Source organism: Mastigoproctus giganteus, chromosome 1 (assembly GCF_048544385.1).
Source record: "Mastigoproctus giganteus isolate SK-2022 chromosome 1, ASM4854438v1, whole genome shotgun sequence".
NCBI classification, from domain to species: domain Eukaryota; kingdom Metazoa; phylum Arthropoda; class Arachnida; order Uropygi; family Thelyphonidae; genus Mastigoproctus; species Mastigoproctus giganteus.
Window position 1 is genome coordinate 33,043,353 of NC_143575.1, and position 16,286 is coordinate 33,059,638.

Below are 16,286 nucleotides of genomic sequence, written 5' to 3' on the forward strand. Positions count from 1 at the left end.
GATGTGCAGAAGCAGCAAAGAGTGTCATCGTGTAAACATTACATCCAGGCTTTTCAAGACAGTCTCACTGGGGATGAGCATTGGGTGTTTTAGTATGACCCAGAGATGAAGTTTCAGAGCATGCAGTGGACCTCAAAATCATCACCAAGACCCAGAAAGTTTTGTTTACAGAAGTCCAGGAACAAGATGATACTGATCATGTTTTTCAACAAACGGTGTGATTCATAAGGAATTTGTTCATGAAGGGGAGAGAGTTAATGCTGAGTTCTACATACAGGTGTTTCAAAGAGTATTGAAGCACATTTCCCAAGTGAGGCTGCAATTTTGAGAGAAAGACAGCTGATTATTGTAACATTACAATGTCCACACTTATTCTGCAGTTGTTGTGAAAGCATTTCTAACAAAATGTGGCATTGTACAGATCAACCATCCACCCTACTCTCCCAATCTTGTACCAGTAGACTTCATCCTCTTTCCCAAAATGACTGCTGAACTCAATATCATCTCTTTGGACACTTTTGCTGACTCTTTTTCAGAAACGTTTAGAATGTTATAATAAGTGCATTCAATCAGGTGGTGATTACTTTGAATAAAAATTAAACCATTTTTGAGCTCCTTCACTTTGTGTTCTTTTTGTTGCACCAGTCCTGGAACTCTATTGCTACAACTCCTAATTGTCAAATGTTACAAAACGAGAATTTAAAATCAGTGGCATCTGTCACATCCAGATTTTAGTAAAACTTTTGATACAGGTGTCATGGGGAGTTATTGTATAAACCAGTGTCACAGAGACTTTTTCAACTCTGGACCCCATTTGGTTTACCAGCCCACAGCCCAAAGATAATTTTAAGTAAATATCATGATACTATTTCAATGCAGGTAGTGATGTAGTTTGAGAAATTAACAATATACTGCATTATGTTTTTATGCCATTACTGCCTGGAGATCATATTGTTTCTCCTGTGACAGTGATGTCACTTGGACTTAATGGATAATGGATTCACTCATTGGGTGATGCTATTTGATTTTGATTATGCACTAGTTACATTAAGATAATGTTAAGTAACGATACTAGTTACATTAGGTCAACCCATGGATAAATGTAATCATTTCTAAAAAACCTAAGCCCAAGTTCTGTCTGTAATATTATATATTCAAAATAGTGTTTTATTTCTTTTGATAATTTACTGATAATTAATGTTACTGTCATTAATAGGAAGAGAATTTAAAGGCCTAATGTACCTTGAATTTTGAATATTATTCAAAATGTTTGCAAGCTTTTAAACTCTTCTAATGAAATCCAACACTTTAAACTTGGCTTCTCTAAAAGATGACATAATAACTGGGAACATATCTGCCTCAAACATCAAAAGTATGAAGGATATGTAATTTACTTTAAATTTGCTATAATTAATTGAAGAACAAGAACAATTTTTAGCAAAAGTTCAAAATTGAACTTTTCAGCATGGGTCATTTTCAATGTTAAATGATGTATGGCAACTTAAGCAATTTATATTATAGAATGGGAGGAAGTACTTTTATGTTCCAAAATTCCTAGATTTGAAAGTTATTTTCAAGTATATTAGTTTTAGAAATAAGTAGCACCTTGAACAGCAAAGAAAGGCAAGCTTTCAAATATTTTATTTTGAGTAATGTGTTCAGTAATAAAATTTGTCGATAAGCAGAATTCTAACCCAACTCTTTCCAGTTTTCAAAATATGAAGATTTAAAATATAAAACTAAAAGTCTATCCATCTATCTCTCTCTCTCTCTTTCTCTCTCTCTCTCTCTCTCTCTCTCTCTCTCTCTCTCTCTCTCTCTCTCTTTGTACACAGTTACTTATATCTTGGCTTCCAGAAATGTTGGGGGGGGGACAGAACCCTCTCTAACAACTTATCTTTCAGAATTAATGTTGAAAAAGCATGTTTTTTTTTTTTTTTTTTTTTTTTTTGGCCATGTAACTCATTCATGATACACAATGCTCAGTGTCCACCTTATCAGGGATCCCTTCAGGGATTTGTTTGCAAACTCCTTGGCAGTCCACGGACCACAGTTTGTGTACTACTGGTATAAACTGGTCAAAATTGGAATTATAGGGAAGATAATTAGGTATATCAAGAGCTAAGATTGGAAAAGGGGGATAATAATCAGAACCAGGCTGTGTTGTTTCAGAATGATTTGGGCTGTTTATGGACGTGGTGTGCCAAATGGTAGTTAATGTTTAATGTTACTAAATATAAGAAGGAACAGGGACTTATGGGTAACTTAAATTATGGTATCGTTTAGGGCTAAAGCCATAGGTTACATAAATAGTTTAATTAATATACAAGTTAGTGCATTTACATCATTTCTTTATATAGCCAACTACATAAGTAGTTATAAAATTGCAACACCAGGGTATCTTCCCACTCACTGATGAGGAGCCAATAGGCTCCGAAACAGTGCCATATGGGTGATGGTATCTGCTGAGAATAAGTAACAATAGTCTTCTCCTATGGTGAAGTGTTACTTATTCGAGGTGGTGCAATACCATGGCAACTCGTTGTGAATATGAGATATACCTAATGATGCTGTTATTTGTTATTTCGTTTTTAGGAGCATTAGCAACTAAGGCCATATTACTCCGAGAATATGCGGTGGTCGTTCCCTGAGCTTTCCGCATCCTCCGTATTTGGTGGTGACGGGCACTTAATGATGCCAATTTATAACTACTTATGTAGTTGGCTATGTACAGAAATGATGCAAATGCACTAACTTGTACATTAGGGTAACTTAAACTGATTGGAAGTGTTAAAGTGGTTCGGGATGAAAAAGATTTAGGGGTTACTACCGTTATAATAACTAAAATGATGCAAGGATTTGGACCTTTTCTGCATCTGCCAAAAACAAAATTCTCTATCACTCACATCCTCTCCATCACCAAAAAGCGGTCATCCAGTTCCACTTTGTACTTTAACAGACTCTCTATCTCTCTACCACTGTGGCAGGCACTTTATTACAGTGATCTACAACATGTTGCTAAAAGTAAACTTCATGAGATCCAGCCTTCTGTTCCTCCCCAAAATTTTGTATTTTTGCCCCGGTTCTTCTCGGTTGTACCAGTGAAAATATACCTCCTCATTCAGGGGAGATATATTTAGGGATTATGAAACAATCAGACATGAAGTTTACCATGCATTGTAAATAGGTGGTCAAGAAAGTACATGGCATCCTATCAATGATTTATCTTATCTTTGCATATAGGGTAGAATTGTCATTATTCCTCTGTATAAGATGACAATGAAACTGCACTTGGAATATTCTATTCAGGTCTGGAAGCTGCACTTAAAAATAAAACAGAAATTGTAGAGAGGATGCTCTGATTGGTGAGTAGCACTAATTGTACCTATGAAAAATGCTTAGAAGGCTTGGAGTGCAACACTTTGCAACTAGACACCCTAGATACCTGATTGAGGCATGTAAGGCTCTGAAGGAGATCAGTAAAATGAATAAGGAGGGTATATTCTCACTGGTAGGAGAGACAAGAACTGTATGGAACAAATATAAATTCTTGGAGAATAATGAGGTCTGAATTTCATGAACTTTGCATTTTAGACAGCTTGTTGTAGATCTTTGGTATGAATTACCTGCCAAAGGTGACTGAGGCAGGAGGTTTGGCAAAAAAAAAAATTTGCAATTCTGAAATATCCCAAAAGCAATCCAGCTCTAGTGTCAATAATCACATTGTTCTTTAAGAATGCATGCAAAAAAAAGAGTGACATTTCTCTCTGATAAGATGTTTGCAGACTATCTTGTCCTTTAATCTGTTTTTGCTTACATCAGGATTTAACCTGCATAGATAATGCAATAGTCTGAAGTCTCACTGCTAACAAACTTGCCTGTGTAATGAGCTACCCTGCTATTGTGATACTTTCAGACAGATTGCCTCACCAAAAAGTTAATTGGGCATTTATTTAAAAGATGAGAAGACTGCTGTGCTGTGAGAATCTGCTTTAGGACTAACTGGTACCTTATCAGATAGCAGATTATCTTTATTGACAACACAAAGACGAAATAGTTGTAGAGAAGTTGATTGATACAAGCTGCCATGCAGTATACAAAATTGGCTTTCAAAGTTGTAATGTAGCTAAAGCTATCTGTAGAAATTAGTGCAATACCAAGGCATCTAGTTGTAAAGGAAAGTTTATTCTGCTGTGAGAATTAAGACCATAGCATTATCCATGCAGTTTAAAACCTTCTGCCCACTAAAACAGATGAAAGGACAAGATAGTCATTATAAATATTTACAGATGTATATGAGTACAATAAATATTAAATCGGTTTTACTTAATATTTATTGAAATATGATCCTCTAAAACTGCACAATACGTCTCTAAAATCCATAAAATTTTAAAATTTGGCATCTTTCAATTTTAGAGATTTTAGAGAGCTTACTCTACTAAATTGTATTGCAGTTTTTTGTTTGTTGTTTGTTTGTTATTTGTTTTTAAGGAGCATTAGCAACTAAGGCCATATTGCTCCGGGGATATGCAGTGATTATTCCCTGACCTTTCTGCATCCTCCGTATTTGGTGGTCATGGGCTCGAACCCCAGTCTAATCAAGAAGCGTGTGCTACGCACTGCTGCTCCTACCTACCTGACTACAGAGGCGGCGTGCAGTTTTTTAAAATTATTTTACCTGCTATTATACCTTCCTTTATTTTTGCCTTCATTAATTAATTAAAATTAACTCTTATTTTGCCCTTGTGATAAATACAAAATATATATGAAATCCTTACAATAAATGCAAACTATATCAGTTATCACATTAGAGAGAAGATAATAAGACAGATTGAGTCAATATTGAAGGAAATTCATTTTGAAATCAATGATAATACATTGTATTTGAGAATTTCACTCCTTGGTTTGTATCGAATAATAGGAACTTTTTTTTTTTTTTTTATACTGCATTGCAACAGTACCATCTCATTGTTAAACTGAATCATTTCATTCTATCTGTCTATTGCATTGGTTGATAACTGCTACTATTTTGATTTTGTGTTAGTCTTATATATTTCTATTAATAAAACTAACTTTGTTTCTTTTTCCAGGGATTTAGCACGTATTCAGGATGGCATTGGAGAGAAAGTTGCAATGTGTATTTACTTCATGTCTTCCACTATATTATCCTTGATCTGTGCTCTTATTTATGGGTGGAAATTAACTCTTGTTATTTTGTCTGTTATGCCCATCCTTATTATAGCAAGTGGAATCATAGCTAAGGTAACGTATTTTATTATACCAACTATTTTCATAATTATAAGAAGTAACACTTTAATAATTTATTTTCAGTTTTTCACAATTAGTGCTTGAAGTGCAAACAGTTAGAAACTAAAAGTTTTGTTTAAAATATGGTTTTTCACAGGCATAATTTAATCTTTCTGGTGGAATTACTGGAGTGAGTAATTCAGTATGTAGCAGATATGTTCCTTAGCATGAGGGGGATGTGTGTTGCTCTGTAGGATCACTAGTTTCGGAATTTTCCAATTGAAAATTGTAAATGAACAAAAGGAAGCAAAGATGAGAAAAGTTTTGTGTTCCTGAAGGTTTTTATTCGCTTACAACATATTTACTTGGCTAGTTCAGAGAGATTCTGATCCTGTAGAAAGAGAAAAACAGTATGTTAAGAAGAATATAAGTAACATGATTTATAAATATCAGCTTTGCAATCCCGAAATTATTTCAGAACGATAAAGTACAGTTTGATGTAGTACTTTTATGTTTATGAATTGCTTGTTAATTATAAATTTTTTGTTTAACAGATGAGCTTTTATTTTGTAAACACAATGTTGTAGACTGTTATATCATTAAAAAAGCATGAAGTTTCTTGTAATCCAGAATTTAAGTTGTGTGTCACAGTTTATTTCTAACATGCAGCTGCAATTTTGCATGATAAGGAGTTCATAATTGCAGTTCTGATGACAAGGATTTCACACCTGCAATTCTGGGTGACAAGAAGTTTTCAACTCTGAAATCAGACTCTAGAATAGTTGCAATGTTAAGTGTTACAACAACAAAACCCTAAAAATCCATGATAGAATTATTAGAAGACAAGTGTAAGAGGAGAATCTTGCATGAGAATCTCCATTAATTTTCATATAAACTTCTTCATATTCATACTTTAAACCTATAGATTATGGGAACAGAATTTACTGCTATCAAACCATGCTGAGTTTCAAGACAAACAGAATATTATAATATTTTCTTCATTTACAAGACTTGTTGTTTTGACTTCAGTAGTCAGTTCAATGAACAGAACAGTTCACTGTAATCTTCATGGGTGGCTTTACACTGCAAATATTTGAACTGTTATAGTAGCTGGGGAAAGGTGTGCCAGGTGTTGTCAGTCATTTTTCCCCCCTGAATTAGGTGAATGAGGCATCCTTACAAAACATATTCAACCAGATGCAGTGCCATCTCATTTCCATCAGAGCATAACTAGTCTTAGGTGCCTCCGTAGCCAGGTGGGAAGGAGCAGTGCGTAGTACATGCTTCTTGATTAGACCGGGGTTCGAGCCCGTCACCACCAAATACGGAGGATGCGGAAAGGTCAGGGAATGACCACCGTATATCCCGGAGTAATATGGCCTTAGTTGCTAATGCCCCAAAAAAAAAAAAAAAAAAAAACCAAACATAACTAGTCTTCCCAAAAATTCATTAGGAAATAATCTTTGGTTTGGTTGGAGTTTGATATTAAATGTCTTCTCCAAAGCCACAGTTTAAATCCCTACAACATCTTTACTATTTCTTGACCTTGACTTGAAGATCTTGTTTACAAAATACATTGTTCAGATTTATTAGAATTGAAATATGTATTTAAAAGAAAGGCTTTTATCTAATATTATTAGATAATTATTAATACTATATTATTTAAAAGAAAATAATATTGAAAGCCTACTTTTCTTATTAACTCTTGAGTGGTCACACTGTACCTGTCAGGTACAGTGTGAAGAAAAAAAAAAAAGTAGTGTCCATGCATTTCTATTTCAAGGAAACGTGTCAATCACGCTCTGCTCTAACCTTTCCTGAACTCCTAAATTGCTAAATAAAGCATAGTCTTCTCATCCGTGGAAGGAATATTTTAAGTCTTTTCCAATGAAATTTATTTTCCCATTTCCCATTTTACATGAAAACAAGTGAGAACTATGAAAAGGTTTGTTCTTTTGCTGCAATCATTGTAATTATTTTTGTTTAGAGCATTTCAGTTGATGAAAAAGAATTTTTTTATTCAGTAAGTTAGATTCTAATCATTTTATATTTCCTTTTGTACATAAAATGATTTTTCTTTATCACTTATTTATTTCATAAATATGTATTATGGATACTATCTTCCAATCAGAATACAAAGTGGAAAAAAGCCCACAATCATGATTACAAAGAAGAAATATATGTGCATGTGTAAATTTGAATTTTTGCATGCTGCTGAATGATTTTATTGGCTCTAAAATTGAACTACCTAATACTTTCATGTTTATATTTTGACTGTAATGTTTTTTTTTAATTTTAAACAAAATTATTAAAAGTTGCTGCATATTTCTTATCCAAAAATAATATATAAGCAGAAATATATGTGTATGAACAAAATTGATAAATATTTTATGGTTATAACCTGTTTTTTTTTGCCTTCAGTAGAAGTGAAAATGCAGTAATCTAGGACTTGAGTCAAATGTGTAAAGTAGAATTAATGTGTTTTTTTTTTTTTAATAATATGTGTAAAGAACACAGCATTTATAAATATTTTTCTTATTGAAAAAATTTTGGTAAAGTTTGGAAATCAATCCAGAAAATATATATACTGATATACTGCAAGCAGAATTCAAGGAATCCCCGATCCTTGGGGGACACCACTTCTGACTTTACACCAATCTGAAGAATATCCACTAATCACAACTGTCTGCCTTCTGCTCTGCAGCTACCCAGTAATTCACCTTAGAATTTTTCAACATGTTTCAGCTTATACAGTAACCTCTCATGAGGTGTGTCAAATGTCTTTCTAAAATCCAAATAAACTATGTTGAAATTGTTCCCCCCCCCTACATCCAGCTCATGAGTAACTGTATCAAAATAGCTTACTAAGTTAATTAAACATGATTTTCCCTTAAAAAAACCATGTTGTGTGTTATTCAGAATGCCATATCTATCTAAATGTCCCTGGATTTCACTCAGTCACTGTTTCTAAGATATTCCCTACCACTGAAGTTAGACTAACCAGTCTGTAGTTACTAACTTTGCTCTTAGAACTGCCTTTATGTATTGGTAATATGTTGGCACTTCTTGAATTCAAAGGAATCTCTACTGAGTCCAAAGATGCCCTCATAATAACTTCAATGGTTCTATAAACTCCCTGGTGGCCTCCCTCAAAATTACTGGGTATATGTCATCAACTCCAGGAGCCTTACTTGCCTTTATGCTTGAAAGTTTTTCTAATAAACATTATCTGTAATTTCAAAAAAAAAAAAAAAAAAGTAGTAAATCTTATACTCACACATCATTGCAATGCAAGCACTCCAGGCACTATTAATAATGAACTGTGCCAGTGCTGTGAAAGACTAATGTTTCTCGATAGGCTGTGATTTACATAATCTTGCAACTTTAGTATATTAGCCTATTATTACCATTTTTATTCTGATTCTGCTTGCTTTTCTTATATTGTATTCTCTGATTTGTCAGCCCCCTCCCATTTCCCATGGTGGCAGGTGATTTCGTTGTCAAATGAAGAAAAAGATGCTTAAAAAGTTGATTGAAGAAATGAAGGAAAAAAATGCTCAAAAAGATAATTTTTCTTCATTTCAGTGTTTCTGTTTCTGCTGCATCATATATAGGAATACAAGTTAAACAAATACAAGTTTAAAAGCCTTTTATTTTATAAATGCCTTGTTGTTGGTAAAAATTTGGCATACAGTGCAGTAGAATCAAAAAGCTTACAGCTGAGCAATGCAGTGAAGTGTTGAAGTGATGTTGAGTTTTTACTATGTATTTTAAATAAATTTGTGCTGCTGTGAGAGATAAGCTGTCTGAAGTTTGCATGTATCATGGGAGCAGTTATATAAGCCAGACTAAAAGGAAATGCCAAGATATAACATTACTATCTATACTAAGAACTTCTGAGGTTCTGCAGTAGTGATATACCTGCCTATGAGCATATTTACATATAAAGGACAGCTAAGCTAAACTTCCTCCATATTTAGACTAGCTCACATAACTTAAAATGGGTATGGTGAGCCCCATATAAATCCATTTTCAAATTCCCCATAATCCAACAGGATCAAGATTAGTGTCATGAGATCAACTGGTCCCTTGCCTAGATAATTTTTGCATCTGATACACAACCATCTGATCATAATCTTATCGTACACAACCAGCAGTTTCAACAAGTACATGCTGCTTTTTTTGTTGTATATCCTGCGACAGTGCTATGAGTGATTTAGATTTATTCTCAGTCGTACACATGGTATTTTCTTTAAATACATAGCTCCTGTTTTTCATTTGATTTATTGATAAAGATATTTGAGTCAATCTATTATATTTTTACATATTTTTAATTGTTTCTATTCGGTTTATTTATTACTAATTTTTATATTCATCTCATTGTGTTGTAGTAAGAGTTTTCAAAAAAGTTCAAAGATTATGAAGTTTATCAGTAATTTGAGATAAGAGTAATGGCAGTGAAAGGGTTATTTAAATTCATAGGCTTGGATGTATGAATCCATGTCTTATGAAATGGAAATGCTCAACTAGACTCCTAGATTTTACTGTTATCTCTTCATGCTGCATCCATATAATTCCTTCATATTAATAAGTTTAAATTTATTTTTCTTGTGTTTTTCTCTCTTTAAGGTTCAAGCAGCTATGTCAACAAATGAACTTAAGTCTTATGGAAAAGCTGCAGCAGTGGCAGAGGAAGTGATTTCTTCAATTAGAACTGTAGTGGCCTTTGGGGGAGAAAAGAAGGAAATTGAAAGGTAAGTACCCTGAGTATGCTATTGAAAGAAATGTTGATCTTGTCATTTTGAAAGAATGAATCTAATGAGTTTTTATAATTAGTAGAACCTTTGTAATACTGGCTTGTTAATCTAATTTTGCTATCTAGTTGGGGAAAAATACTTTTAGGCAGTCATGCTGATCCATATGGGAAAATAAACAGAATTATAATTCCATTTGTATGCTTGTTCACCTCTGAAATAGATGTAGTGAAACAAGTGTTTAAGAATTTAGCTGAAGCAGAAAATTTTGAGCAATTTCATTATACATGTCATCCTATTATATTGCACAACGTACATTCCAAAAAACAGTGTATACATGTATTGATAAAATTATTTTTTACATAACTCAAAGGTTATTAAATAATATTTTTTTGAAAGAAAGCGTACATGAAAGCATAATTTTTCAATCTTGTGTTGGCCAATTTTTTTTTTTAAAGAATGAATGCAAGGTCAGTTGCCTAGCTTTCTTTCTTTTCTCTTTTAAAATAAATCTGTAACCACTCATCAGACCATTCAATTTTATTTTGAATGTGCAGTTCAGCTTTCTCTGAAGTCTGGATTCACTTTGAAAACCATTTTCACCAAAACTTTAAAATGTCCATTTTTATGCGTTCCATTTTTTTGAAATGCCGTTATCTTTTCTCTCTTTTTTTTGCATGCCTTGTTTACTGTAAACGTAGTAAGGACATGTATATAGAGGAGCTGTATATAAAATTTTATGTGAAAAATTTATAACAAATCAAAATATGCACAATGGACTTATAGGCAACCATAAACTGAAATGACACTAGTGAGAAAGAATGTAAAAGAGCATTGCATGGATTTCATGCATGTAACTGTGAATATTAGTGTGCATATTGTTGTGTGCATATCACTAGCACAATATGGCCAGTGACAGGCCATTTTGTGCCATATATACAGGGTGTATCATAACACGCAGAACTTCAGGGATAGATTTTTCACCTAAAAAAAAAAAAAAAAAACCAATAAAAAAAAAGCTCACGTGAACATAGGTCTGATTTCACCTTGTTTTCTGAGTTCCAGCCATTTTTATGTTCTAGTAATTCTTTCCACAGTTGCTGTTAGCATAGATGGCTCCATTCAACTGTTTACAAACTGCTCAATATCTCATATCTCATAGAAGGCCTTGCTCTTGTCATTTATCGATGTAAACAAGATCCTGTAGTGTTCTTTGAGTGATTTTGGTTAGTTCACCTGACAAAGGCACTAAATTTGAAGCTTGTTATTAACATTTTGGTATGGTGCATTTGCTATGATAATGGATAATGCCTAATCAAATTGAGAGATGGCAGAAATGCATCTCATGTATGGACTTGCTAGATGCATTGCAGCTGAGGAAAGATGTCTGTTTTCTGATGGCAGAAAGCTTCCTTAATCATCAAATAAGATCTTTCTGAAAATACATGAATGCTTTGCAGAAACTGGTTCATTTAGAAAACAAGTTTCAGACAGTGGTAGACACATCAGCATTTGATCTGTTGATTTTGAAAGAATGGACCCTCAATCACATTGAAAAAAATGATGATAACATCACTTGAAGGATAGCAACAGCAGAGAATGTGGGACATATGATCATGTGGAGAATTTTATGGGACCAACAGCTTTATCCATATCATCTTTAGAGAGTACAAGGACTTACTGAAGCTGACTTGCCAGCACGAGAAACTTTTTGAACTTGGTTTCTACAGATGTGTGCTCATGATCAGCATTTCCTATCTGCTTTATTGTTTAGTGATATCAGAAGCTGGATTTACTAGGGATGGTGTGGCCAATTTTTATAATGCTTATCAATGGGCTGAAGAAAATCCCCCCCCCCCTTGCCATTGTTCAATCAAGACACCAGTACAATTCAACTTGGATGTGTGGGCAGGAATAAATGGCAGCAATTTAATTGGGGCCTACTGTTCTGCCTTGGAGATTAATTGGAGCATCCTACTGAAATTTTTAAGAAAACATTTAAATGAGTTGTTAGAAAAAGTTACACTTGATGTCATTCATCACATGTGGTTTATGCACAATGGCTCTGCTTCATTTTAGCCACTAGAAACTTTTTGGATGAGCGATTCCATAATAAATGGATATATCGTGCAGGACCCATTGACTGGCATGCATGTTCCCTGGACCTGACTCTGCTTGATTTTTACTTGTGGAGCCATTTGAAAGCCATTGTTTATTCCACACCAATTGATAATTCCACCAGTGTGTGAAACAAGACTGCTAATAAATCTGACAGACACCTGAAACTTTTGAGCAGGTGAGGAGGTCTATGATGAGGCATTTGCAGGCTTGTATTCAATTGTGCAGTGGTCATTTTGATCATTTCCTGTAAATGTAAGCAGATAGTTGCTGGAATGCAGAAGTGGATGTAACCTGCAAACAAAGAAAAATCAGGCCTATGTTTAAATGAATGTTTTTTTTTAATGTTTTTAGGTCCTAAATCCATCCCTGAAGTGGTCCACATGCCATGATGGTCTACATCCTGCATGTCTGAAAATTGCTTGTGTTGTGGTCAGTTTGCCTGGTTGATGGATGAAAAACCTGAGTTTCTAGGAGGAAAAAACTGTACTACACTTGCCTGAGCCTAACTAACCCAGTCATATTGTAAAAAGCCCATAAAAATTCTTTCCATCATTGACGGGATTTGAACCGAGGTATTTTCCGCCTGCTGTGGGAAGGACAGTGATTACATCAACTGTGTTACTGATAAGGATACATGCACATAATGGATGACAAGTTTTCAAATAAATGTGTTCATAACTTGAAACACATGTAAGATGATGCATTGCAGCAGGATGAGCTATACTTAAGTCAAAAACTTTGCAAGTTGAATAATTTTAAAAAAAGTATATTGAACAATGGAGGACATTTGGTAACCTACATCTAAGATAATAAAAAAAATCAAAAAACTGTATGCAAGATGTAAGTAGCAAGGAGCAAAAGAATTAAATAAATTTATATAAAAAATTTCAATTTAATATATAATAAATGCAGTCAGTTGCTCAGCCCTTGCATTATCAAAATTCTTTCTTTTTCTAATAAAGCATGTTGTTATTTTCAGTATAGAAGTACTGTTTATTTGAACTAGTCAGTACTATGGCAACTCATTATGAAGATAGGAGTTCTCTTTATTGCACCTCCATAGCCAGGTGGGAAGGAGGAGCAGTGTGTAGCACACGCTTCTTGATTAGACCGGGGTTCGAGCCTGTCATCATCAAATACGGAGGATTTGGAAAGGTCAGGGAATGACCACCACATATCCCGGAGCAATATGGCCTTAGTTGCTAATGCTCCTGAAAACCTAATAACAAACAGTTCTCTTTATTAGAAATCCATGCCATTACAAAAAATTTTTTTTTTCTTTTCCCCTTAGTTTTCAAGTTTAATAAATGAAGAAGAGAGTAAATGACAGCCTGAAATAGCTTTTATTCATATTGTTTAGTGAATTCTTAGTGAATTTAGTGAATGTTTAGTTCATGTGAAGTTGCTTCACATGAGACAGCAGTTTGACATATCACTGATACAAGCCATGTTCCGACACATACATGGCTTATATTAGTAATATTAATTTTCCTGTATTGGTGAGATTCATATATGAGTTGTCGATTTCTTTTACTGTAATATTTTGAATTTATGTCTTCCCTAGGTATGAGAAGAGTCTTGTTTTTGCAAAAAAAAGTGGTGTAAAAAGAGGTCTGGTTACAAGTATAGGAGTAGGTTTGGTTTGGTTCTGCATTTATGGAAGTTATGCTCTTGCATTTTGGTATGGTGTGAAGTTGATAATAGAATCTAAGGATGATGAAACACCAGAATATACTGCAAGCAGTTTAGTTATTGTGAGTATTCATTGTATTGCTCTTCATTTTTAGCATTATAAGTTTATTTTAATGGAATGGACATTTACACAAGCAGAATTAAATAAATTGACTGGCATCATCATCATCCTCCTCCTCATTTGTTTTTATTTTTATACAGGTATTTTTCAATGTTGTTATGGGTGCTATGAATCTGGGACAGACGTCTCCATATTTTGAAGCTTTTTCACTGGCTAGGGGAGCTGCAGGAAAAATATTTGAAGTAATTGCTAGGGTAAGTGTTGTGTTTGACCTACCAGTATATACAGGCTTACTATGATACAATTTTTGTATCAAGTAATAGCTAAAAACCATTTAAAAGGTGTTGAAACAATAGTGTCATTATTCTAGAGAAACATAATTATCTCTTATTTGGTATGGTATAGATGTATGAATAAATGGGAAGAAGTGAAAGCATGGCAGGTAGTTTTTATGCAAAGAGTATTGGCTGTTTGCTTAATATGTACTTACTTCAGTATATTAATGTGATGCTGTTGTAATAGTACTTTGGTTCATTTAATGGAAGGCTTATTAACCTGCTAGCAATTGTGGGTTAAAATCCTTTTAACCCACAGATGTAGCAATTTTTTTTTTTTTTTTTTGTATTTGAAGGAGTAGCATTCCTAAAACACTTTGCTACAGATTTTATGCATTCAGAGATTTTTTTAATATGTAACTTATGTTTAGTGGAATCTGTCTAATTTTAAATTAGCAAAATATTCAATGTAATTTTGAACATTTATTGTAAATAGGTACCACAAATAGACAGTAGTTCAGAAGTTGGAAGGAAACCTCTTTCATTAGAAGGAACAATTGAATTTACCAATGTTCATTTTAATTATCCTGCCAGGCAAGATGTCAAAGTAAGAAGTATTTTCTCTCTCTCTCTCCATTGAGTTAATATTTAAAGCAAAAATTTATTTATAAACTGTAAGAAATATAAAAATCAAGCAATGAAATAATTTGAAATGAAAATTTTAAACATTTAGAGTAAGAAAATTACAACTAGAATCAGTTTATTATATAAAATCATAAAAAACTGATTTTGTGGTAACATACTGGATGTTTACAAATTGCCTTTATAACTTTAAGTCATGATTAAAAAAGAAATCAGGAAACATTGATGCAGTTTTACACATATAAAACAATATTGAGGTCCTTGAGGTTGTCACAGACATTCTCTCTGTTATGCCAGACAAGCTGTACTTGCTACCTGGGAGTCTAAAACGCTGATGGAACTGATATTCGGGTGACACTCAAGTCAAGCGGACCCAATTTCGGCGAAGTCCGGACAGTCTGTGACAGCCAAATCCCCTGCTTGCACCTTTGCGATGGTGGGACTGTTAGTAATCCTGGGTGTAACCTCCATGCACAAACACACAGTGGGTGACCACCCAGGTGTGAACCAACATAAGTAGGGGTCGAGGTGTGTCGCCCACACCACATGGAGGAATGTCACCCCTCTGTGTTGTCAGGCAGTACTAGGTGGTAGATGACTGTCATCAACTGGTGCAATACCACCATTTTGCTTATTGGAGGCTTGAAGTGGTGGAACCCATGTTCAGTCTCCAGAGCTAAGTTCTGGTCAACCCTTCCCCATCTCTTCCATCATGCAGTATGATTGATGATTTTGAGGTTATAATGAACATCGTGGCGAGATCCAATTTTCCTTACATTTCGAGGGTACAGCTCTAAAACGGTGTTCGCAGGCTGGCTGCTAGTTAGTACACCAGACCGAACCTATTGGTAAGTAACTCTCTAGGAGGCTTCTGGTATAATCTGCTAGATAGTGACTGGAGGGAGTCCGAGTAGTGTGCATGCGGGGGGGGGGTAGCATTGTCGAGGCCACGTTATGTCAAGGATCTGGGTATATTCTTACCATGTGTATGCCATATCCAAAAATTTCATTACTTCATACAGCATGTCCCACTCACTTTTTCTTACCGTTGAATACACCATGAATTGTCAAACTAATAGAGTAAGCTTGTCTGCGAAAAGATCTAAACCTCACAAACACTTCCTAATTCATTTCACAAATATATTTCTCAAATATACGTGGTCTCAATTCTAATCTCAATGATGTCCATTTCCACTTGCAGTCTGCCAAACCCCACGTACTTTTTCTGACAGAATCTTAGTTATTGGTTGATTCAATTACTGCTCATCTCAATTGCCCAAATTATTCGCTGTTATTCGCTGTATAATTCCTTTTGCCTCAAAGGTGGTACTTGTGCGTATGTCCATTCCGATATTCCCCGTCAGAGACTTGGTAATTTGGAATCTCCTCTCTTCGATCTTCTCTGGCTTTTGATATTTTCTGTCTACACCAAAGCCTGCAACAATTATAAAGCAATTATTAATCAGTCCAAACTAGAGTTTGAACAGGCTAAGA

General features: G+C 34.4%; 1 protein-coding gene across 1 annotated transcript in view; it reads left to right on the forward strand.

The window, feature by feature from the left end:
* Positions 1–16,286, forward strand: part of LOC150090691 (ATP-dependent translocase ABCB1-like) — a 125,549-nt gene that overhangs the window by 54,422 nt on the left and 54,841 nt on the right. Inside the window, exons 6-10 of the mRNA XM_090379448.1 lie at positions 5,091–5,262; positions 9,877–10,001; positions 13,687–13,876; positions 14,016–14,129; positions 14,647–14,757. Coding sequence (XP_090235574.1) covers positions 5,091–5,262; positions 9,877–10,001; positions 13,687–13,876; positions 14,016–14,129; positions 14,647–14,757 — 712 coding nt within the window. The remainder of the gene's footprint in view (positions 1–5,090; positions 5,263–9,876; positions 10,002–13,686; positions 13,877–14,015; positions 14,130–14,646; positions 14,758–16,286) is intronic.